This window comes from Ammospiza caudacuta, chromosome Z (assembly GCF_027887145.1).
Source record: "Ammospiza caudacuta isolate bAmmCau1 chromosome Z, bAmmCau1.pri, whole genome shotgun sequence".
Classification (NCBI taxonomy): domain Eukaryota; kingdom Metazoa; phylum Chordata; class Aves; order Passeriformes; family Passerellidae; genus Ammospiza; species Ammospiza caudacuta.
The window spans coordinates 72,585,630-72,609,562 of NC_080632.1; the positions used below are offsets into that span (position 1 = coordinate 72,585,630).

Here is a 23,933-nt window from a genome sequence, read left to right on the forward strand (position 1 = left end):
CTGCCAGAGGGATAAAGGTCTCTTTCTGCTGCTTTTGTCTTTCTAGAGGGTTTGGAGCTGTTTATAAAGCCCTTGACACCAGCAGCGGACAACAGGTAAAGTGCCAAGAGCCCCACGCCATTTTGCAGCTCTGGAGCGCTTTGCCCGCTTCTGTGAGCTGTGCTTGGAGGTTTGGGTGGCAGCTCCATGTCTGCAGCAGGGGCTGTTCTTCTGAAATACAGTCTAGGCTCAGGGGGCAGAATGCATTTGGGATGGCTTTTGGTGCTTCTGCTAAGCTCTGCTGTCTAGTGACAAGGCACTTTGGCCCAGCGTGCTGCCTCATTGCACCAGCACTCGCTCCATGCTCCTTGTGATCTCGAGCGGGGTGCGTCTTGTCAAGGTACCGGTGGCCAATGTCATTGCAGGTGGCAATCAAGATCATGTCACTCGAGGAGGAGATGTCCGAGGAGCTGGCTGCCAATGAAATCCTGGCCATGAGAGACAACAGGAGTCCCAATATCGTTACCTACTTAGACAGGTTGGCATATTCTGGTGTCAATGTAGCTTTAGCTGGTGCAAGCGCAAAGAGACGATGCCCTTTGGTCGCTGGCAGAGAACAGAGCTGGGGATGATTCCTCTGCGTGTGTCCAGAGCGTGGGAGGAGGTGGAGCTGGTGTTCAACAGTCTCTTGTGGCACCCGTAGCTTGGAGAGCAGCTGCAAAAACCTGTCTCAGGCCCTGGGGTGACTGAGGCTATGCCCATTCTGTTGCTCCATGCCGTGGTTTTCTTCTTTCAGCTACCTGGTGGATGCGGAGCTCTGGCTGGCCATGGAGTTCATGGACGGCGGCACCTTGTTTGATGTGCTGAGGGCAGTGTACCTGGAGGAAGGACAGATAGGCGCTGTCTGTCGGGAGGTGAGGGATCCCGCTTGTGCTTGCCCAAGACTGCCCGGATGCTGCTTGTCAGCTGGAGCTTAAGGAGAGCCGAGATTTCTTGCTCTCACCTTTCTTTTGCTGCTGCTGCTGCTGCTGCTGCTGCTGCTGCTGCTGCTGTCACGCCACACAGGAGAAGAAAGAGCATGGGAAGTGTACTGCCTGCCGGTGCCCTCGCACTCCTCAGGCTCTGTTCTTGCACTCTTCCATCCTGTCTGTCGTCTGGCCTTGGTGCTCGCTCACTGGCTCAATTTCTCTTTCTTCCTCTTCTCAGCTTTGCCTGGGAATGTTTGCCTGGAGCCTGTCTGTCTGTCCTACATTGCTTGCCACTGGAAGGCAGCATGCGGGTGGCAGAATTTCAAGCTAAGGGCAAAGAGCTGTCCTCAGCTTCAAAGGCTAGCATTGCAGCCTGCATGGCGATGCATTGTGGAACAGCTCGAAGGTGCTGCTGTCACCAGCAGCTTCCTCTTCTGCTGCCACTAGGCTTCCCCAAAATTCTTTGCCGTGCCGCCTCCCAGCCAAAGGTGGCGTGCTTCCTACCCAAGGCCGGTGGAACTTTTGGGAGCCCAGACGCCTTTGCTTGGAAATCTAGAAAAAACTTCCAAGAGTGTTGAAGCAGCAAGCTCTTCATGGTGACAGCAGCGTGATGTTTTGCCCTCGCTCACAATTCCCTGAGAAAGCCGCCAATCCCCTTGAGCTCTTTCCTTGCGGGTGGGATGAAATCAGATCCTGCAGGTTAACTTTCCCTCCCTCCTTTTTCTCTCTCAGTGCCTGCAAGGACTGCATTTCCTTCATTCCCGCCAAGTCATCCACAGAGACATCAAAAGTTGCAACGTCCTGGTGGGCACGGACGGATCCGTCAAGTTGGGTGGGTATCCCTGCTGGGCTGCAGCATGTCCAGCATATGCCGTGCGCTTGCATTTTGGTGACGGCCACTGGGGCAGAAGCGCGGCTTGGCCAGTGCGTGAATCGTCAGGGTGTTTTTGAAGCAGCCGATGCCTTATTTGCCTGGCTCCAGGCACGTGGAAGGAGAGCTCAGCTGCTTTTTCAGTTAGATTCAGCATGGCCTGGTCAGGGCAATGGTTTTGGCTGCTTTGCCAGTGGTAGCTGGCTTTGACAGGCTTTGTTTTTGTCCTCAGGTGACTTTGGCCTCTGTGCTCAGCTCAGCCCTGAGCACAGCAAGCGCAGCTCCAGCGTCGGCACTCCCAGCTGGATGGCACCGGAGGTGGTGAGAGGAGAAGCCTACGGCCCCAAAGTGGACATCTGGTCCCTGGGGATCATGGGGCTGGAAATGGTGGAAGGGGAAGCTCCTTACCAGCGGGAAGCCTGTCTCCGGGTAAGGTGCAGCTTAGCAAGAGGGCTCTGTGTGGAGAGAGCTGTGTGTGGCTAGCAAAGGAGCAGGTGGAGTGTCCTCTTGCATCCATGTGCTGTAGGTTTTTGAACTGCTAGAAAGGAACGGGCCCCCAAAACTGCAGAACCCCAGGCACCACTCGGCTCTCCTGCGCGACTTCCTCCACTGCTGCCTGCAGGCAGATGAGGACAGGCGCTGGTCTGCCCAGGAGCTCCTACAGGTAAGAAAAAGCAAAGGGGCAAAAAGCCCTGGCAGCTGAGGACACCTGCATGAAGGGATGAGGAGGAGGAGGAGTGTGGGCCACATGGCACTGAAAGCTGCCAGGACAGGAAGGCGCAGGGGGACATGCTGCCCTCAGTGCTCTTTGTGTGTCTTGCTGGTAGCCAGGGAATCCTGCTTGAGCCCGCGAGGATGTGATCCTGGAAAGTAAGAGTTCCTTGCTTTGTTCTTTTTCCTCTGGGCAGCATCCCTTCGTGACCTCAGGCGATCCTGCCTCCAGCCTGGCTGCTCTGATCATCTCAGCCAAGCAAGTGCAGGAAGACTGGAGATGAGACACCTGCGCCTGAGGAGGCCCTGATGCCCCGCCAGCCAAGAGGAGGGAAAAGGGGATGTGTCATCTTTAGGCAGAGCTTCAGCCATCCCCCGAGGTTGAAGAGGAGCTGTGCCGTAGCTAGGAAACATGATAGTGTAGATATTTGCTCAGTTTAGCTGTTAGGTTAGCTGTTAGGTTAGCTGTTAGGTTAGGTTGGGTTAGGTTAGCATTAGGTTGGATTAGATGAGGTTAGGTTAGGTTAGGTTAGATATGTTGTTAGGTTCAATTTAAAGCTCTGTTGTTTTTCTTTCTGCAAAAGATGAAAATTGAAAAAAATTAGGAACTATAGGGATCAACTTTTAAGGACTATAGAACGTAGACAGCTTGGATAGTAGAGGATTGTTTAGCTTAGGATAGAGTGTTGTTAATTTAGGGAAGCTTTGAAGTAGAAATGAAAGAATTGTCATAATAAGAATTAAGCAGTGAGAGGAAAAGCTGGGCTGCAGCAGAACTGGAGCCTGCAGGCGCTCCAAGCTGTCAGCCTGAGCAGGCCACCTGCAGGACAGAATGATGAAGATGAAGAAGCAGCGAGGGGATACTTTGTTTCAGCCCGAGTGTCAATAAAAGTCGAAAATATCCAGAGTGTTGTAAGACTCCCTTCCTTGCCAGGCTGTAGCTAAGTGGACAGTCCCTTTCAGAGGCCCAAAGAACATAGTGAGGTAAGCAGCTTTGCTTACCTGAAGTGTGGCATGCCTGTGGGAAGCTGAGACACCTACAGGTAATGAACACCAGGTAATGAGCTGCCATTCAGGACAGCACTAGGAGGCAGATGTGCAGTCCTTTCTGGGCCTCTTGTCTTGATCAGATGTCAGGCTGATCAGCAGCAATCACCATTTTGTTGCCACCCTCCTCTCACTATGTCACCTGTGGGATGGAATGGCATTCTCACAGCGGCAGCATCTGGCATTTCCTCCCTGCTTCTCTTTTCCCCGCTTTTCACCCCAGACCCCCAGGGACCCTCTGGGCCAGCCTCATCCCCTACAGGGGTGTGCAACCACCAGGGCCTCCTGCAGAGCCCCATTCCCACTCTGCTGCCTCCTTGGCCTTTTCCCACCTCTGGGCCAGCCTGCTGTTGCCAGGTGTTGGAAACATGCACACAGCATAGCACACCTGTCATTGAGCAATTTGATGCAGGAGCCCCTGCTGAGCACGGCTCCCCACCCTGGCCCTTTTACCACCCAGCTGTGGCTCCATTTCACCTCCATCTGCTGGCATACCCACTGTGAGGGACTGCTCAGGGACTGGATGCTCCTTGAATGTTGCCCACAGGCCTGATTTCCACGCCTCCCCATTCCTCCTACCCCTAAGGCTGCCTCAGCCGTCTGAACACAATTTTTCTTACTCTAATGGCTTCCTGTGCTTTACTTGATACTGTAAGCAGAAGTACACCGTTTTGATTGTCTTTCTTCTAGAATTAATAAAAATAAGTTTGAAGTACTCCTAGATTTTGCCATTGAAAACTTGAGGCAAGTGCACAAAGTAGAGGAGCTTTCTGTGCAGCTTTTCAGTTAATTTGAGGTCCCCTTACTCTTCACTCACTTTCAGCATATCTGTTGATTTTCCTTTGCTCTCATCTTTTAAGCTTCATCCCTTGTCTATCGATCTGCAAAAATAGCCTGTAAACCCAACGCAAATTTACTATCCTTTGTATTTTTCCTCTTCTGGAAAAGCTGAGGCTCGTGTGATCTTCTCCTGTGATCTAGACTTTGATTCCCATCTTGGCTCTGCCGAAGTGCAGAACAAATGTAATTTATTGCCTGCTAGTATGATCTGCTAGCAAAGGTCACATTTAGAGCTAAGCATGATGCTTCTCTCCCTCCGTTGAATACACCTCTTTGTGTCAAGGCCTGGGGACTTCCAGGAGCACCTGGAAGCTCCTGCCAAGGACAAAAGTCTCACTCTTGCTGGTTTTGACACTGATTTGTTGGTAGGATTTTGATCTATGTCGACAGTGATCTACAGGAACTGGATCCTTGACACCAAGTGCCTTTAAGCAACATCTCTAAGCAGAGTGGGCAATGAAGTCCAGATACTAATGAGTTGTGGTTTGTTTTAACTCTGTCTAACATATGGTACACTATCCCAAAACATGTTATTTTTGAGTGTTTCAGGCATTGAAAACTTAGGTTTATTCTTGTCAACACTTTTCTTTCCTCTCTTCAGAAATCTGCATGTCCAGCTACTAATTTCTTTCTCAGCTTGTTGAAAAGTTACCAGTCAGACAAGACTTGTTTCTTGACCCAGAGATGGGGCAAGCGTCACCGTTAGGCCGGACGTGGCATACACACGTGATCAGGGTCCAAGAAGAAAAAGGTTTGTTTGTTTTATTCTGCATGTTCTCCAGCTTATACACTCTTAACAAAGCGTGATCTCAAGTCACTAACTACATCACAATAACTTCTTCTATCCATTGGTGCAAAGCAATTAACGTCAATACAACTGGCAAAAGTTTTACAGAAATTTATAAGGCACGTATGCACATCTGCTTCGGCACCTAGTCTAGCATACGCAACTTTTCCTGAATCTCTTCTAATGGGTTTCCATGCTGATGGCCTTGTCTTCTTCCTTGCTATGGATACACTCAAAAACCATCAACTGCTATTTCTTCCATGAACTCAGCTTTGCTTGCAGGCCAGCTGTCAAGCCCCTCCATAGGTCAGCATGCACCCGCGTGCTCAAGGAGCAACTGCAGCCTACAATAGTCCTGGAAATTTATTATCTTTGCTTCGTTTGCCATCTAAATGTCACTGAAGAAGTTAGGCTTTTCCAAACCAGCTAGGATGCCACCTAGAAGAAGCAGACTTGCTTTCAGTCAAAGCTTTTGGGACCAAGAGTCATGTTTGCTTGCATTGCTTGGATGCCGCTTGGATTGGCGCATTTTCTGAGTTCCCCTGGCATGCCTTGAGCACTGCCTTTGTGAGTGAGGAGAATTTCCCAGGCTTTTCTTTTGCATCAGCTGTACACAAGGTTGTCTTGCTGGGCACAAGAAAGCCACAGAGCTGCTGCCATTGTGAGGTCAAGCCAGAGGTGCCACATCACAGTGCTGTCAGCACAGCGTTGTCCCGGTGCGCGCCAGGCCTGGTCGTCCAGAGCAGCTCTTCCGCTGGCTCCCTGCAGGAGGATCCTTGTGCTCAAGGAGCTCTCAGCAGACGGCCTGCACCCCGAGAGGAGTCTTGGCTTTCCCTTGGCTGGCACTCAGCGTGCAAACGCGCACAGCACTGCCAAAATGATTGGGCAAGTCTGTGCCGCCGTTTGCACCATCTTTTCTGTTGTCTATTCTGGCTACTACCTGACCCAGCTGACTCGTAAGTAAAGGTTTCTCCTGGGGCTGGCATTGCCCAACTTTTGCTTGGCTCTGCTCTTTATGCCGCAGCAGTGGCCCAGTTTCTTTGGGAACAAAATGGCCGTGAAGGTGCCACCGCTTTGGTCAATGTCCTGCCAGCAGCATCAGCTACAAAGGGGGCATCTGTACTGGGTAGCGCGTGCAGACTATTTGCCATGCAACCTGCAGCGGTTGCCTTCCCTCCCCGGGAGAGTGCGTGGCTGCGGAGTCTGTCATTTCCTCAGCTTGCTGCTTCAAGCAAGACAAGCTGCAAATTGCAGACTCTGAGGGCAGATCCTCAGAAGTATTTCTACCAACTCAGTGGTTCTCTCCAGGAGTGAAGGAAAGCACCTTTTGCTCCATATTCTACCCCTTAGAGGCCTTGGCTGCATGACTTGAGCCTTTGATGCTGTGCCAAGACTGCGATTGCCTTGGCCATGCAGCACAAACTCCAGTGCAGGGAGGGTTTGCTGCTGAGCCCAGCAGCTGTTCCTGGGCTGCTTCAGCAGGGAGCTGCCACAGGGAAGGGACCCTTTGTGGAAGCTTTGCTGGGCTATCATCTTCAGCCAAGGGATGGGAATTAGGGCATGCAATTTGAAAGAATGTATATGGAAAATGCAGGAAAGGGAAGAGGGGAATGTAGCTTGAGCTGTTAGGCACAAGAGAAGCTCAAAGTTTTGAAGAGCAGCGGGCATTTCCAGCACCGTCTTCCTATTTCTCTCTTGGCAAAAGAGGCCCAAATGTAGCCAGAGGCTCCTCTAGCGTCCTTCTTGTTCTCTTGCTTGCTGTGGGAAAGAGCTGTTGCTCCTGGAGGCATGTTGGGAAAGGGAAATGCTCTGTGTTGGGACTGCCTTGTGCTGTGGGAGTGGCCAGCACAGGCACTTTTCTAAGGGCCTCTGGTTCCTTTTGCCTTGCTGGCTGCAGGTCACCTGACACGCGGATGGAGACAAGCCTGTCCTTTGGTGAGTGGCAAAGGAAGCTGAGACGTTGCTGGCGTGTGAGAATTGTGCAGCAATTCTGCCAGCTTGGCCTGTTGCAGCCGAGTGTGGAGTGCCGGCGTGGGAGGCTGAAGGAAAGGCCAGCTGCCCGGTGGCATCAGCAGTAGCAAAGGGAGCACTGGCTGTTTGCTGATTTTCCAGTGAAAAGCCTTTCAAGAGATGAAAGGCAAAAGGGACAGCTCCAAGGCATCTTGCTGCTTCTAGGCAGCAGGGAAGCTCAAATGCACAGCAAGATGGAGTAGCAGCTCGTTCAGCCAGCTTCCTTGGCTTTGCGTGACTCAGAGGCCCACTTGTATCAAAGTCTATGATTTGCCCTTCTTCTGGGTGCTTTCCCAGCTCAATAGAAAGCAGCTCCTAAGGCACTGGCTTTTGCCCATCTCTCTCACTTCTGTCTGCCTGCAGGGCACAACAGCAGGGTCAGCAGCTCCTCTGGCTGCCTCTGTCATTGAGGAAGAGGATGAAGAGGAGCAAAGGAAGATGAAGCCTTCAGCCGCTGTCCCTTCACAGCCTGAACTTGCAGAGCCAGTAAGTGACAGCTGAGCTTGGCACTGCCTTTGGCGCACGGCCAGGCTACCCGTTTTGGAGCAGCCCTTGTTGCTCGTGGCTGAAGATGCTGGCAGCCGTGTGCCTGCTGTGACGTAGTGCGGCTTCAGGCAAGCTGGGGAGCCCTGGCCAATGGGTTCTGAAGTTTGACATTGAAGCTGGGATGCTGAGAGGGCGCCAGAGTGTCTCTTGGGATCAGACAGGAGGCAGCATTGAGTGACTCTCAGTGCAGGAGTCAGCCCCTTGTGCCCGTTGTCAGTGCAGGCTGCCTGTGGTCAGCGGACAGCGCGGCCCAAATACGCAGTTGACAGCCTTGCAGGGTACCTGGCAGACACTGGCCCCTGGAAGGGACCTGCTGTCTCCGTGGACTAATTAGCTTCAGGCTGTGCTTCACTTCCAGCCGGTCAGAGCAGTGTTTGGAGAGGAGAATCCTCGGCAGCCCTGCATTGTAAAAGGGCGGGTGGGTCTGGGCAGGGCTGGAAGGCGGCTCCCAAGGGCCGCTCTCTAAAGGCTGCCATAGAGAAGGGAAATCCGTGAAACAGATCAGAGAAGGGACACGCTGCGGGCTTCTGAGCAGACTGTTGCCTGCCAACTCCGGGCTGATTTCATTCCGGCCCAGGAAAAGACAGGAGGAGGAAAGCAGTGAGGCTCTGGGGCCCTGCTCTGATCTCTTTGTGGATTTGGCAGCCCCATCGATACCTTGTTGCCAGTGTCTTGCAGAAAAGCTGAACACGTGGAGCATGGAGGTGGTCGGGAGGGGCTGGATCCAAGTAGCCTTTGGGCTTCTCCCGAAGGTGCCTTTGAGAAGGGGACATGGGAACTGCTCCAGCTGGAGAGGCCTGGCCGTGGCTGGCAGCACCTTCCCAAGGCCTTGCTTTTGCTGTGCGCTTAGGGGGGGGCATGAGTGCCAGCCACCCTTCTGACGGGCAATCCTTTCTTGTCCCAGCGCAAGACAGGCTCTGCCATTCAACCTGGTGCCACCGGACCAGCATGGCCTGCAGCAGCCAGCTCAAGCCCCGCTGCCGGCACTTCCTGCAGCAGCGCAGCCCAGCAGCCCGAGATGAGGGAGGAGCAGGGCCTGAAGACACTGAGTACGTCCGTCTGGTGCATTTCTTGTCTGCCAGAGCAGGGTCTTGTGCGAGTGTCTGGGTGTAGGCTGCGCCAGATGCTGGCCCTCAGTCTCAGAGGCACTTAGGCCTCTCTGCAGAAGGTGTTGTACTGCTCTGAGGAAGCGCGGCAGCGCTCAGGGAGTCCCTGCTGCCTGTGAGGGCGGCTGGGCCTGGCTTGGCCCTGCCTGGGCTGCCTTCTGGGCCAAAGACAAAAGCAGAGATTGTTTCTGCTTGAGCAGAAGGCTGGCACGTAGCAAGTGACTATTGCCCAGGGAGCTGTCTGGCCCCAGGTGTTTTCTGGCTCTGGTTCTTACTCCTCCTCCGGCCCAGACACTTTGTGCCCCTGGCAGTGGACCTGCCAGTGATGGTGGGTGTGACTGCGGAGGCAGCAAAGGCCCTTGCTTACCTCTTAGGGCCCCCTTCTTAAGGGCTCATCATTTTGGCTTATCGCGTGAGATGCTGCTCTTGAAAGAAATCAAGGCCTTCTTGGAAAGGCCACCTGATGAAAGGTGGAGAAGATGGCCCTCCCACTTGCTGGTCTCAGCAGCTGGAAGCCGCGGGACCGCAAAGGGCCCAGAGCTGCGGGCAGTGGGGCTGCCTTTGGGACGCTCTGGGCAGCGGCGTCTCTGTGTGCGAGTGAGCGCCCTGCACTGCTTTTGTCTTTCAGGGAGCATCGTGAGTCCGGGCCGGCCAACGGGCAAATACACGGCATTTGAGGAACTCGGGCGAGGGTAAGCGTGACGTCAGCTCATTTTACAAAAGTGTGGGCCAGGTCTTTGGCTGGTGCAATATCAAGCGTGAAGTCAGGCAAGCTCCAATCATGGTCAGGCTCCGGCTTGACCTCGTGTCGCCTGCCTGGACTGCTCGGTCAGAGCAATGCAAAGGCCTCATCAAAGACAAGTTGATGCTGGCAGTGTCTTGCTTGCAGCAGTGAGGAGCAGGAGCTGGGAGAAGCCCTGGCCCTACAGCTTTGTGGCCTGAAAGAGCACCTTGCCATCCAAGAAAGGTCAGATTGTCAAGGACAGTCTTCTGACTCAAATTGTTCTCCCTTTTTTGACACACACATGCATGCACACTTGCACAAGGAGAGAGTTCCCCTTAGGTTCTGAAATGACCTGGCAGGGTGTGCGCCTTGGAGATTTCCAGCGGCCCTTGGTCTTCATGCTGCACCTTAGTGTTCCCTTGGACAGCCTGCCCCGCATGGCAGAGGGCTCACGGGCTAACATGCTGTTGGCCGAAGAGATGCTGCAGCCAGGCATTTTTTCTAAGGAAGGCGTCCAGGCAGCCTGGCGAGATCTGCTGCCTGGGCTTGCTTTCACTGCCAGAGGGATAAAGGTCTCTTTCTGCTGCTTTTGTCTTTCTAGAGGGTTTGGAGCTGTTTATAAAGCCCTTGACACCAGCAGCGGACAACAGGTAAAGTGCCAAGAGCCCCACGCCATTTTGCAGCTCTGGAGCGCTTTGCCCGCTTCTGTGAGCTGTGCTTGGAGGTTTGGGTGGCAGCTCCATGTCTGCAGCAGGGGCTGTTCTTCTGAAATACAGTCTAGGCTCAGGGGGCAGAATGCATTTGGGATGGCTTTTGGTGCTTCTGCTAAGCTCTGCTGTCTAGTGACAAGGCACTTTGGCCCAGCGTGCTGCCTCATTGCACCAGCACTCGCTCCATGCTCCTTGTGATCTCGAGCGGGGTGCGTCTTGTCAAGGTACCGGTGGCCAATGTCATTGCAGGTGGCAATCAAGATCATGTCACTCGAGGAGGAGATGTCCGAGGAGCTGGCTGCCAATGAAATCCTGGCCATGAGGGACAACAGGAGTCCCAATATCGTTACCTACTTAGACAGGTTGGCATATTCTGGTGTCAATGTAGCTTTAGCTGGTGCAAGCGCAAAGAGACGATGCCCTTTGGTCGCTGGCAGAGAACAGAGCTGGGGATGATTCCTCTGCGTGTGTCCAGAGCGTGGGAGGAGGTGGAGCTGGTGTTCAACAGTCTCTTGTGGCACCCGTAGCTTGGAGAGCAGCTGCAAAAACCTGTCTCAGGCCCTGGGGTGACTGAGGCTATGCCCATTCTGTTGCTCCATGCCGTGGTTTTCTTCTTTCAGCTACCTGGTGGATGCGGAGCTCTGGCTGGCCATGGAGTTCATGGACGGCGGCACCTTGTTTGATGTGCTGAGGGCAGTGTACCTGGAGGAAGGACAGATAGGCGCTGTCTGTCGGGAGGTGAGGGATCCCGCTTGTGCTTGCCCAAGACTGCCCGGATGCTGCTTGTCAGCTGGAGCTTAAGGAGAGCCGAGATTTCTTGCTCTCACCTTTCTTTTGCTGCTGCTGCTGCTGCTGCTGCTGCTGCTGCTGCTGCTGTCACGCCACACAGGAGAAGAAAGAGCATGGGAAGTGTACTGCCTGCCGGTGCCCTCGCACTCCTCAGGCTCTGTTCTTGCACTCTTCCATCCTGTCTGTCGTCTGGCCTTGGTGCTCGCTCACTGGCTCAATTTCTCTTTCTTCCTCTTCTCAGCTTTGCCTGGGAATGTTTGCCTGGAGCCTGTCTGTCTGTCCTACATTGCTTGCCACTGGAAGGCAGCATGCGGGTGGCAGAATTTCAAGCTAAGGGCAAAGAGCTGTCCTCAGCTTCAAAGGCTAGCATTGCAGCCTGCATGGCGATGCATTGTGGAACAGCTCGAAGGTGCTGCTGTCACCAGCAGCTTCCTCTTCTGCTGCCACTAGGCTTCCCCAAAATTCTTTGCCGTGCCGCCTCCCAGCCAAAGGTGGCGTGCTTCCTACCCAAGGCCGGTGGAACTTTTGGGAGCCCAGACGCCTTTGCTTGGAAATCTAGAAAAAACTTCCAAGAGTGTTGAAGCAGCAAGCTCTTCATGGTGACAGCAGCGTGATGTTTTGCCCTCGCTCACAATTCCCTGAGAAAGCCGCCAATCCCCTTGAGCTCTTTCCTTGCGGGTGGGATGAAATCAGATCCTGCAGGTTAACTTTCCCTCCCTCCTTTTTCTCTCTCAGTGCCTGCAAGGACTGCATTTCCTTCATTCCCGCCAAGTCATCCACAGAGACATCAAAAGTTGCAACGTCCTGGTGGGCACGGACGGATCCGTCAAGTTGGGTGGGTATCCCTGCTGGGCTGCAGCATGTCCAGCATATGCCGTGCGCTTGCATTTTGGTGACGGCCACTGGGGCAGAAGCGCGGCTTGGCCAGTGCGTGAATCGTCAGGGTGTTTTTGAAGCAGCCGATGCCTTATTTGCCTGGCTCCAGGCACGTGGAAGGAGAGCTCAGCTGCTTTTTCAGTTAGATTCAGCATGGCCTGGTCAGGGCAATGGTTTTGGCTGCTTTGCCAGTGGTAGCTGGCTTTGACAGGCTTTGTTTTTGTCCTCAGGTGACTTTGGCCTCTGTGCTCAGCTCAGCCCTGAGCACAGCAAGCGCAGCTCCAGCGTCGGCACTCCCAGCTGGATGGCACCGGAGGTGGTGAGAGGAGAAGCCTACGGCCCCAAAGTGGACATCTGGTCCCTGGGGATCATGGGGCTGGAAATGGTGGAAGGGGAAGCTCCTTACCAGCGGGAAGCCCGTCTCCGGGTAAGGTGCAGCTTAGCAAGAGGGCTCTGTGTGGAGAGAGCTGTGTGTGGCTAGCAAAGGAGCAGGTGGAGTGTCCTCTTGCATCCATGTGCTGTAGGTTTTTGAACTGCTAGAAAGGAACGGGCCCCCAAAACTGCAGAACCCCAGGCACCACTCGGCTCTCCTGCGCGACTTCCTCCACTGCTGCCTGCAGGCAGATGAGGACAGGCGCTGGTCTGCCCAGGAGCTCCTACAGGTAAGAAAAAGCAAAGGGGCAAAAAGCCCTGGCAGCTGAGGACACCTGCATGAAGGGATGAGGAGGAGGAGGAGTGTGGGCCACATGGCACTGAAAGCTGCCAGGACAGGAAGGCGCAGGGGGACATGCTGCCCTCAGTGCTCTTTGTGTGTCTTGCTGGTAGCCAGGGAATCCTGCTTGAGCCCGCGAGGATGTGATCCTGGAAAGTAAGAGTTCCTTGCTTTGTTCTTTTTCCTCTGGGCAGCATCCCTTCGTGACCTCAGGCGATCCTGCCTCCAGCCTGGCTGCTCTGATCATCTCAGCCAAGCAAGTGCAGGAAGACTGGAGATGAGACACCTGCGCCTGAGGAGGCCCTGATGCCCCGCCAGCCAAGAGGAGGGAAAAGGGGATGTGTCATCTTTAGGCAGAGCTTCAGCCATCCCCCGAGGTTGAAGAGGAGCTGTGCCGTAGCTAGGAAACATGATAGTGTAGATATTTGCTCAGTTTAGCTGTTAGGTTAGCTGTTAGGTTAGCTGTTAGGTTAGGTTGGGTTAGGTTAGCATTAGGTTGGATTAGATGAGGTTAGGTTAGGTTAGGTTAGATATGTTGTTAGGTTCAATTTAAAGCTCTGTTGTTTTTCTTTCTGCAAAAGATGAAAATTGAAAAAAATTAGGAACTATAGGGATCAACTTTTAAGGACTATAGAACGTAGACAGCTTGGATAGTAGAGGATTGTTTAGCTTAGGATAGAGTGTTGTTAATTTAGGGAAGCTTTGAAGTAGAAATGAAAGAATTGTCATAATAAGAATTAAGCAGTGAGAGGAAAAGCTGGGCTGCAGCAGAACTGGAGCCTGCAGGCGCTCCAAGCTGTCAGCCTGAGCAGGCCACCTGCAGGACAGAATGATGAAGATGAAGAAGCAGCGAGGGGATACTTTGTTTCAGCCCGAGTGTCAATAAAAGTCGAAAATATCCAGAGTGTTGTAAGACTCCCTTCCTTGCCAGGCTGTAGCTAAGTGGACAGTCCCTTTCAGAGGCCCAAAGAACATAGTGAGGTAAGCAGCTTTGCTTACCTGAAGTGTGGCATGCCTGTGGGAAGCTGAGAGACCTACAGGTAATGAACACCAGGTAATGAGCTGCCATTCAGGACAGCACTAGGAGGCAGATGTGCAGTCCTTTCTGGGCCTCTTGTCTTGATCAGATGTCAGGCTGATCAGCAGCAATCACCATTTTGTTGCCACCCTCCTCTCACTATGTCACCTGTGGGATGGAATGGCATTCTCACAGCGGCAGCATCTGGCATTTCCTCCCTGCTTCTCTTTTCCCCGCTTTTCACCCCAGACCCCCAGGGACCCTCTGGGCCAGCCTCATCCCCTACAGGGGTGTGCAACCACCAGGGCCTCCTGCAGAGCCCCATTCCCACTCTGCTGCCTCCTTGGCCTTTTCCCACCTCTGGGCCAGCCTGCTGTTGCCAGGTGTTGGAAACATGCACACAGCATAGCACACCTGTCATTGAGCAATTTGATGCAGGAGCCCCTGCTGAGCACGGCTCCCCACCCCGGCTCTTTTCCCACCCAGCTGTGGCTCCATTTCGCCTCCATCTGCTGGCATACCCACTGTGAGGGACTGCTCAGGGACTGGATGCTCCTTGAATGTTGCCCACAGGCCTGATTTCCACACCTCCCCATTCCTCCTATCCCTAAGGCTGCCTCAGCCGTCTGAACACATTTTTTCTTACTCTAATGGCTTCCTGTGCTTTACTTGATACTGTAAGCAGAAGTACACCGTTTTGATTGTCTTTCTTCTAGAATTAATAAAAATAAGTTTGAAGTACTCCTAGATTTTGCCATTGAAAACTTGAGGCAAGTGCACAAAGTAGAGGAGCTTTCTGTGCAGCTTTTCAGTTAATTTGAGGTCCCCTTACTCTTCACTCACTTTCAGCATATCTGTTGATTTTCCTTTGCTCTCATCTTTTAAGCTTCATCCCTTGTTTATCGATCTGCAAAAATAGCCTGTAAACCCAACGCAAATTTACTATCCTTTGTATTTTTCCTCTTCTGGAAAAGCTGAGGCTCGTGTGATCTTCTCCTGTGATCTAGACTTTGATTCCCATCTTGGCTCTGCCGAAGTGCAGAACAAATGTAATTTATTGCCTGCTAGTATGATCTGCTAGCAAAGGTCACATTTAGAGCTAAGCATGATGCTTCTCTCCCTCCGTTGAATACACCTCTTTGTGTCAAGGCCTGGGGACTTCCAGGAGCACCTGGAAGCTCCTGCCAAGGACAAAAGTCTCACTCTTGCTGGTTTTGACACTGATTTGTTGGTAGGATTTTGATCTATGTCGACAGTGATCTACAGGAACTGGATCCTTGACACCAAGTGCCTTTAAGCAACATCTCTAAGCAGAGTGGGCAATGAAGTCCAGATACTAATGAGTTGTGGTTTGTTTTAACTCTGTCTAACATATGGTACACTATCCCAAAACATGTTATTTTTGAGTGTTTCAGGCATTGAAAACTTAGGTTTATTCTTGTCAACACTTTTCTTTCCTCTCTTCAGAAATCTGCATGTCCAGCTACTAATTTCTTTCTCAGCTTGTTGAAAAGTTACCAGTCAGACAAGACTTGTTTCTTGACCCAGAGATGGGGCAAGCGTCACCGTTAGGCCGGACGTGGCATACACACGTGATCAGGGTCCAAGAAGAAAAAGGTTTGTTTGTTTTATTCTGCATGTTCTCCAGCTTATACACTCTTAACAAAGCGTGATCTCAAGTCACTAACTACATCACAATAACTTCTTCTATCCATTGGTGCAAAGCAATTAACGTCAATACAACTGGCAAAAGTTTTACAGAAATTTATAAGGCACGTATGCACATCTGCTTCGGCACCTAGTCTAGCATACGCAACTTTTCCTGAATCTCTTCTAATGGGTTTCCATGCTGATGGCCTTGTCTTCTTCCTTGCTATGGATACACTCAAAAACCATCAACTGCTATTTCTTCCATGAACTCAGCTTTGCTTGCAGGCCAGCTGTCAAGCCCCTCCATAGGTCAGCATGCACCCGCGTGCTCAAGGAGCAACTGCAGCCTACAATAGTCCTGGAAATTTATTATCTTTGCTTCGTTTGCCATCTAAATGTCACTGAAGAAGTTAGGCTTTTCCAAACCAGCTAGGATGCCACCTAGAAGAAGCAGACTTGCTTTCAGTCAAAGCTTTTGGGACCAAGAGTCATGTTTGCTTGCATTGCTTGGATGCCGCTTGGATTGGCGCATTTTCTGAGTTCCCCTGGCATGCCTTGAGCACTGCCTTTGTGAGTGAGGAGAATTTCCCAGGCTTTTCTTTTGCATCAGCTGTACACAAGGTTGTCTTGCTGGGCACAAGAAAGCCACAGAGCTGCTGCCATTGTGAGGTCAAGCCAGAGGTGCCACATCACAGTGCTGTCAGCACAGCGTTGTCCCGGTGCGCGCCAGGCCTGGTCGTCCAGAGCAGCTCTTCCGCTGGCTCCCTGCAGGAGGATCCTTGTGCTCAAGGAGCTCTCAGCAGACGGCCTGCACCCCGAGAGGAGTCTTGGCTTTCCCTTGGCTGGCACTCAGCGTGCAAACGCGCACAGCACTGCCAAAATGATTGGGCAAGTCTGTGCCGCCGTTTGCACCATCTTTTCTGTTGTCTATTCTGGCTACTACCTGACCCAGCTGACTCGTAAGTAAAGGTTTCTCCTGGGGCTGGCATTGCCCAACTTTTGCTTGGCTCTGCTCTTTATGCCGCAGCAGTGGCCCAGTTTCTTTGGGAACAAAATGGCCGTGAAGGTGCCACCGCTTTGGTCAATGTCCTGCCAGCAGCATCAGCTACAAAGGGGGCATCTGTACTGGGTAGCGCGTGCAGACTATTTGCCATGCAACCTGCAGCGGTTGCCTTCCCTCCCCGGGAGAGTGCGTGGCTGCGGAGTCTGTCATTTCCTCAGCTTGCTGCTTCAAGCAAGACAAGCTGCAAATTGCAGACTCTGAGGGCAGATCCTCAGAAGTATTTCTACCAACTCAGTGGTTCTCTCCAGGAGTGAAGGAAAGCACCTTTTGCTCCATATTCTACCCCTTAGAGGCCTTGGCTGCATGACTTGAGCCTTTGATGCTGTGCCAAGACTGCGATTGCCTTGGCCATGCAGCACAAACTCCAGTGCAGGGAGGGTTTGCTGCTGAGCCCAGCAGCTGTTCCTGGGCTGCTTCAGCAGGGAGCTGCCACAGGGAAGGGACCCTTTGTGGAAGCTTTGCTGGGCTATCATCTTCAGCCAAGGGATGGGAATTAGGGCATGCAATTTGAAAGAATGTATATGGAAAATGCAGGAAAGGGAAGAGGGGAATGTAGCTTGAGCTGTTAGGCACAAGAGAAGCTCAAAGTTTTGAAGAGCAGCGGGCATTTCCAGCACCGTCTTCCTATTTCTCTCTTGGCAAAAGAGGCCCAAATGTAGCCAGAGGCTCCTCTAGCGTCCTTCTTGTTCTCTTGCTTGCTGTGGGAAAGAGCTGTTGCTCCTGGAGGCATGTTGGGAAAGGGAAATGCTCTGTGTTGGGACTGCCTTGTGCTGTGGGAGTGGCCAGCACAGGCACTTTTCTAAGGGCCTCTGGTTCCTTTTGCCTTGCTGGCTGCAGGTCACCTGACACGCGGATGGAGACAAGCCTGTCCTTTGGTGAGTGGCAAAGGAAGCTGAGACGTTGCTGGCGTGTGAGAATTGTGCAGCAATTCTGCCAGCTTGGCCTGTTGCAGCCGAGTGTGGAGTGCCGGCGTGGGAGGCTGAAGGAAAGGCCAGCTGCCCGGTGGCATCAGCAGTAGCAAAGGGAGCACTGGCTGTTTGCTGATTTTCCAGTGAAAAGCCTTTCAAGAGATGAAAGGCAAAAGGGACAGCTCCAAGGCATCTTGCTGCTTCTAGGCAGCAGGGAAGCTCAAATGCACAGCAAGATGGAGTAGCAGCTCGTTCAGCCAGCTTCCTTGGCTTTGCGTGACTCAGAGGCCCACTTGTATCAAAGTCTATGATTTGCCCTTCTTCTGGGTCCTTTCCCAGCTCAATAGAAAGCAGCTCCTAAGGCACTGGCTTTTGCCCATCTCTCTCACTTCTGTCTGCCTGCAGGGCACAACAGCAGGGTCAGCAGCTCCTCTGGCTGCCTCTGTCATTGAGGAAGAGGATGAAGAGGAGCAAAGGAAGATGAAGCCTTCAGCCGCTGTCCCTTCACAGCCTGAACTTGCAGAGCCAGTAAGTGACAGCTGAGCTTGGCACTGCCTTTGGCGCACGGCCAGGCTACCCGTTTTGGAGCAGCCCTTGTTGCTCGTGGCTGAAGATGCTGGCAGCCGTGTGCCTGCTGTGACGTAGTGCGGCTTCAGGCAAGCTGGGGAGCCCTGGCCAATGGGTTCTGAAGTTTGACATTGAAGCTGGGATGCTGAGAGGGCGCCAGAGTGTCTCTTGGGATCAGACAGGAGGCAGCATTGAGTGACTCTCAGTGCAGGAGTCAGCCCCTTGTGCCCGTTGTCAGTGCAGGCTGCCTGTGGTCAGCGGACAGCGCGGCCCAAATACGCAGTTGACAGCCTTGCAGGGTACCTGGCAGACACTGGCCCCTGGAAGGGACCTGCTGTCTCCGTGGACTAATTAGCTTCAGGCTGTGCTTCACTTCCAGCCGGTCAGAGCAGTGTTTGGAGAGGAGAATCCTCGGCAGCCCTGCATTGTAAAAGGGCGGGTGGGTCTGGGCAGGGCTGGAAGGCGGCTCCCAAGGGCCGCTCTCTAAAGGCTGCCATAGAGAAGGGAAATCCGTGAAACAGATCAGAGAAGGGACACGCTGCGGGCTTCTGAGCAGACTGTTGCCTGCCAACTCCGGGCTGATTTCATTCCGGCCCAGGAAAAGACAGGAGGAGGAAAGCAGTGAGGCTCTGGGGCCCTGCTCTGATCTCTTTGTGGATTTGGCAGCCCCATCGATACCTTGTTGCCAGTGTCTTGCAGAAAAGCTGAACACGTGGAGCATGGAGGTGGTCGGGAGGGGCTGGATCCAAGTAGCCTTTGGGCTTCTCCCGAAGGTGCCTTTGAGAAGGGGACATGGGAACTGCTCCAGCTGGAGAGGCCTGGCCGTGGCTGGCAGCACCTTCCCAAGGCCTTGCTTTTGCTGTGCGCTTAGGGGGGGGCATGAGTGCCAGCCACCCTTCTGACGGGCAATCCTTTCTTGTCCCAGCGCAAGACAGGCTCTGCCATTCAACCTGGTGCCACCGGACCAGCATGGCCTGCAGCAGCCAGCTCAAGCCCCGCTGCCGGCACTTCCTGCAGCAGCGCAGCCCAGCAGCCCGAGATGAGGGAGGAGCAGGGCCTGAAGACACTGAGTACGTCCGTCTGGTGCATTTCTTGTCTGCCAGAGCAGGGTCTTGTGCGAGTGTCTGGGTGTAGGCTGCGCCAGATGCTGGCCCTCAGTCTCAGAGGCACTTAGGCCTCTCTGCAGAAGGTGTTGTACTGCTCTGAGGAAGCGCGGCAGCGCTCAGGGAGTCCCTGCTGCCTGTGAGGGCGGCTGGGCCTGGCTTGGCCCTGCCTGGGCTGCCTTCTGGGCCAAAGACAAAAGCAGAGATTGTTTCTGCTTGAGCAGAAGGCTGGCACGTAGCAAGTGACTATTGCCCAGGGAGCTGTCTGGCCCCAGGTGTTTTCTGGCTCTGGTTCTTACTCCTCCTCCGGCCCAGACACTTTGTGCCCCTGGCAGTGGACCTGCCAGTGATGGTGGGTGTGACTGCGGAAGCAGCAAAGGCCCTTGCTTACCTCTTAGGGCCCCCTTCTTAAGGGCTCATCATTTTGGCTTATCGCGTGAGATGCTGCTCTTGAAAGAAATCAAGGCCTTCTTGGAAAGGCCACCTGATGAAAGGTGGAGAAGATGGCCCTCCCACTTGCTGGTCTCAGCAGCTGGAAGCCGCGGGACCGCAAAGGGCCCAGAGCTGCGGGCAGTGGGGCTGCCTTTGGGACGCTCTGGGCAGCGGCGTCTCTGTGTGCGAGTGAGCGGCCTGCACTGCTTTTGTCTTTCAGGGAGCATCGTGAGTCCGGGCCGGCCAACGGGCAAATACACGGCATTTGAGGAACTCGGGCGAGGGTAAGCGTGACGTCAGCTCATTTTACAAAAGTGTGGGCCAGGTCTTTGGCTGGTGCAATATCAAGCGTGAAGTCAGGCAAGCTCCAATCATGGTCAGGCTCCGGCTTGACCTCGTGTCGCCTGCCTGGACTGCTCGGTCAGAGCAATGCAAAGGCCTCATCAAAGACAAGTTGATGCTGGCAGTGTCTTGCTTGCAGCAGTGAGGAGCAGGAGCTGGGAGAAGCCCTGGCCCTGCAGCTTTGTGGCCTGAAAGAGCACCTTGCCATCCAAGAAAGGTCAGATTGTCAAGGACAGTCTTCTGACTCAAACTGTTCTCCCTTTTTTGACACACACATGCATGCACACCCGCACAAGGAGAGAGTTCCCCTTAGGTTCTGAAATGACCTGGCAGGGTGTGCGCCTTGGAGATTTCCAGCGGCCCTTGGTCTTCATGCTGCACCTTAGTGTTCCCTTGGACAGCCTGCCCCGCATGGCAGAGGGCTCACGGGCTAACATGCTGTTGGCCGAAGAGATGCTGCAGCCAGGCATTTTTTCTAAGGAAGGCGTCCAGGCAGCCTGGGGAGATCTGCTGCCTGGGCTTGCTTTCACTGCCAGAGGGATAAAGGTCTCTTTCTGCTGCTTTGGTCTTTCTAGAGGGTTTGGAGCTGTTTATAAAGCCCTTGACACCAGCAGCGGACAACAGGTAAAGTGCCAAGAGCCCCACGCCATTTTGCAGCTCTGGAGCGCTTTGCCCGCTGCTGTGAGCTGTGCTTGGAGGTTTGGGTGGCAGCTCCATGTCTGCAGCAGGGGCTGTTCTTCTGAAATACAGTCTAGGCTCAGGGGGCAGAATGCATTTGGGATGGCTTTTGGTGCTTCTGCTAAGCTCTGCTGTCTAGTGACAAGGCACTTTGGCCCAGCGTGCTGCCTCATTGCACCAGCACTCGCTCCATGCTCCTTGTGATCTCGAGCGGGGTGCGTCTTGTCAAGGTACCGGTGGCCAATGTCATTGCAGGTGGCAATCAAGATCATGTCACTCGAGGAGGAGATGTCCGAGGAGCTGGCTGCCAATGAAATCCTGGCCATGAGGGACAACAGGAGTCCCAATATCGTTACCTACTTAGACAGGTTGGCATATTCTGGTGTCAATGTAGCTTTAGCTGGTGCAAGCGCAAAGAGACGATGCCCTTTGGTCGCTGGCAGAGAACAGAGCTGGGGATGATTTCTCTGCGTGTCTCCAGAGCGTGGGAGGAGGTGGAGCTGGTGTTCAACAGTCTCTTGTGGCACCCGTAGCTTGGAGAGCAGCTGCAAAAACCTGTCTCAGGCCCTGGGGTGACTGAGGCTATGCCCATTCTGTTGCTCCATGCCGTGGTTTTCTTCTTTCAGCTACCTGGTGGATGCGGAGCTCTGGCTGGCCATGGAGTTCATGGACGGCGGCACCTTGTTTGATGTGCTGAGGGCAGTGTACCTGGAGGAAGGACAGATAGGCGCTGTCTGTCGGGAGGTGAGGGATCCCGCTTGTGCTTGCCCAAGACTGCCCGGATGCTGCTTGTCAGCTGGAGCTTAAGGAGAGCCGAGATTTCTTGCTCTCACCTTTCTTTTGCTGCTGCTGCTGCTGCTGCTGCTGCTGCTGCTGCTGTCACGCCACACAGGAGAAGAAAGAGCATGGGAAGTGTACTGCCTGCCGGTGCCCTCGCACTCCTCAGGCTCTGTTCTTGCACTCTTCCATCCTGTCTGTCGTCTGGCCTTGGTGCTGGCTCAATTTCTCTTTCTTCCTCTTCTCAGCTTTGCCTGGGAATGTTTGCCTGGAGCCTGTCTGTCTGTCCTACATTGCTTGCCACTGGAAGGCAGCATGCGGGTGGCAGAATTTCAAGCTAAGGGCAAAGAGCTGTCCTCAGCTTCAAAGGCTAGCATTGCAGCCTGCATGGCGATGCATTGTGGAACAGCTCGAAGGTGCTGCTGTCACCAGCAGCTTCCTCTTCTGCTGCCACTAGGCTTCCCCAAAATTCTTTGCCGTGCCGCCTCCCAGCCAAAGGTGGCGTGCTTCCTACCCAAGGCCGGTGGAACTTTTGGGAGCCCAGACGCCTTTGCTTGGAAATCTAGAAAAAACTTCCAAGAGTGTTGAAGCAGCAAGCTCTTCATGGTGACAGCAGCGTGATGTTTTGCCCTCGCTCACAATTCCCTGAGAAAGCCGCCAATCCCCTTGAGCTCTTTCCTTGCGGGTGGGATGAAATCAGATCCTGCAGGTTAACTTTCCCTCCCTCCTTTTTCTCTCTCAGTGCCTGCAAGGACTGCATTTCCTTCATTCCCGCCAAGTCATCCACAGAGACATCAAAAGTTGCAACGTCCTGGTGGGCACGGACGGATCCGTCAAGTTGGGTGGGTATCCCTGCTGGGCTGCAGCATGTCCAGCATATGCCGTGCGCTTGCATTTTGGTGACGGCCACTGGGGCAGAAGCGCGGCTTGGCCAGTGCGTGAATCGTCAGGGTGTTTTTGAAGCAGCCGATGCCTTATTTGCCTGGCTCCAGGCACGTGGAAGGAGAGCTCAGCTGCTTTTTCAGTTAGATTCAGCATGGCCTGGTCAGGGCAATGGTTTTGGCTGCTTTGCCAGTGGTAGCTGGCTTTGACAGGCTTTGTTTTTGTCCTCAGGTGACTTTGGCCTCTGTGCTCAGCTCAGCCCTGAGCACAGCAAGCGCAGCTCCAGCGTCGGCACTCCCAGCTGGATGGCACCGGAGGTGGTGAGAGGAGAAGCCTACGGCCCCAAAGTGGACATCTGGTCCCTGGGGATCATGGGGCTGGAAATGGTGGAAGGGGAAGCTCCTTACCAGCGGGAAGCCCGTCTCCGGGTAAGGTGCAGCTTAGCAAGAGGGCTCTGTGTGGAGAGAGCTGTGTGTGGCTAGCAAAGGAGCAGGTGGAGTGTCCTCTTGCATCCATGTGCTGTAGGTTTTTGAACTGCTAGAAAGGAACGGGCCCCCAAAACTGCAGAACCCCAGGCACCACTCGGCTCTCCTGCGCGACTTCCTCCGCTGCTGCCTGCAGGCAGATGAGGACAGGCGCTGGTCTGCCCAGGAGCTCCTACAGGTAAGAAAAAGCAAAGGGGCAAAAAGCCCTGGCAGCTGAGGACACCTGCATGAAGGGATGAGGAGGAGGAGGAGTGTGGGCCACATGGCACTGAAAGCTGCCAGGACAGGAAGGCGCAGGGGGACATGCTGCCCTCAGTGCTCTTTGTGTGTCTTGCTGGTAGCCAGGGAATCCTGCTTGAGCCCGCGAGGATGTGATCCTGGAAAGTAAGAGTTCCTTGCTTTGTTCTTTTTCCTCTGGGCAGCATCCCTTCGTGACCTCAGGCGATCCTGCCTCCAGCCTGGCTGCTCTGATCATCTCAGCCAAGCAAGTGCAGGAAGACTGGAGATGAGACACCTGCGCCTGAGGAGGCCCTGATGCCCCGCCAGCCAAGAGGAGGGAAAAGGGGATGTGTCATCTTTAGGCAGAGCTTCAGCCATCCCCCGAGGTTGAAGAGGAGCTGTGCCGTAGCTAGGAAACATGATAGTGTAGATATTTGCTCAGTTTAGCTGTTAGGTTAGCTGTTAGGTTAGCTGTTAGGTTAGGTTGGGTTAGGTTAGCATTAGGTTGGATTAGATGAGGTTAGGTTAGGTTAGGTTAGATATGTTGTTAGGTTCAATTTAAAGCTCTGTTGTTTTTCTTTCTGCAAAAGATGAAAATTGAAAAAAATTAGGAACTATAGGGATCAACTTTTAAGGACTATAGAACGTAGACAGCTTGGATAGTAGAGGATTGTTTAGCTTAGGATAGAGTGTTGTTAATTTAGGGAAGCTTTGAAGTAGAAATGAAAGAATTGTCATAATAAGAATTAAGCAGTGAGAGGAAAAGCTGGGCTGCAGCAGAACTGGAGCCTGCAGGCGCTCCAAGCTGTCAGCCTGAGCAGGCCACCTGCAGGACAGAATGATGAAGATGAAGAAGCAGCGAGGGGATACTTTGTTTCAGCCCGAGTGTCAATAAAAGTCGAAAATATCCAGAGTGTTGTAAGACTCCCTTCCTTGCCAGGCTGTAGCTAAGTGGACAGTCCCTTTCAGAGGCCCAAAGAACATAGTGAGGTAAGCAGCTTTGCTTACCTGAAGTGTGGCATGCCTGTGGGAAGCTGAGACACCTACAGGTAATGAACACCAGGTAATGAGCTGCCATTCAGGACAGCACTAGGAGGCAGATGTGCAGTCCTTTCTGGGCCTCTTGTCTTGAT

General features: G+C 53.4%; 2 protein-coding genes across 2 annotated transcripts; both read left to right on the forward strand.

The window, feature by feature from the left end:
• The first annotated feature begins 419 nt into the window (after nucleotides 1-419).
• On the forward strand, nucleotides 420-8,089 carry LOC131571682 (serine/threonine-protein kinase PAK 1-like). Its single transcript, XM_058824465.1, has 7 exons — nucleotides 420-517; nucleotides 776-893; nucleotides 1,680-1,779; nucleotides 2,051-2,247; nucleotides 2,345-2,476; nucleotides 5,991-6,159; nucleotides 7,977-8,089. The coding sequence occupies exons 1-7, from the start codon at nucleotides 420-422 to the stop codon at nucleotides 8,087-8,089; spliced, it is 927 nt and encodes a 308-aa protein (XP_058680448.1).
• A 368-nt stretch (nucleotides 8,090-8,457) lies between these two features.
• On the forward strand, nucleotides 8,458-18,233 carry LOC131571683 (serine/threonine-protein kinase PAK 1-like). The gene is made up of 11 exons (XM_058824466.1): nucleotides 8,458-8,466; nucleotides 8,772-8,808; nucleotides 9,494-9,557; nucleotides 10,191-10,239; nucleotides 10,549-10,661; nucleotides 10,920-11,037; nucleotides 11,824-11,923; nucleotides 12,195-12,391; nucleotides 12,489-12,629; nucleotides 16,135-16,303; nucleotides 18,121-18,233. Exons 1-11 carry the CDS (start codon nucleotides 8,458-8,460, stop codon nucleotides 18,231-18,233), a joined length of 1,110 nt encoding a protein of 369 aa, XP_058680449.1.
• The last annotated feature ends 5,700 nt before the right edge of the window (nucleotides 18,234-23,933 follow it).

Coding starts and splice junctions, on each gene's coding strand:
- LOC131571683 (XM_058824466.1), top strand. Junction 9,558..10,190: donor TTTGAGGAACTCGGGCGAGG/GTAAGCGTGACG, acceptor TTGTCTTTCTAG/AGGGTTTGGAGCTGTTTATA. Junction 12,392..12,488: donor AGCGGGAAGCCCGTCTCCGG/GTAAGGTGCAGC, acceptor CATGTGCTGTAG/GTTTTTGAACTGCTAGAAAG.
- LOC131571682 (XM_058824465.1), top strand. CDS start 420: ATGTCACTCGAGGAGGAGATGTCCGAGGAGCTGGCTGCCAATGAAATC. Junction 1,780..2,050: donor GGACGGATCCGTCAAGTTGG/GTGGGTATCCCT, acceptor TTTTGTCCTCAG/GTGACTTTGGCCTCTGTGCT. Junction 6,160..7,976: donor CTACCTGACCCAGCTGACTC/GTAAGTAAAGGT, acceptor GCCCGTTGTCAG/TGCAGGCTGCCTGTGGTCAG.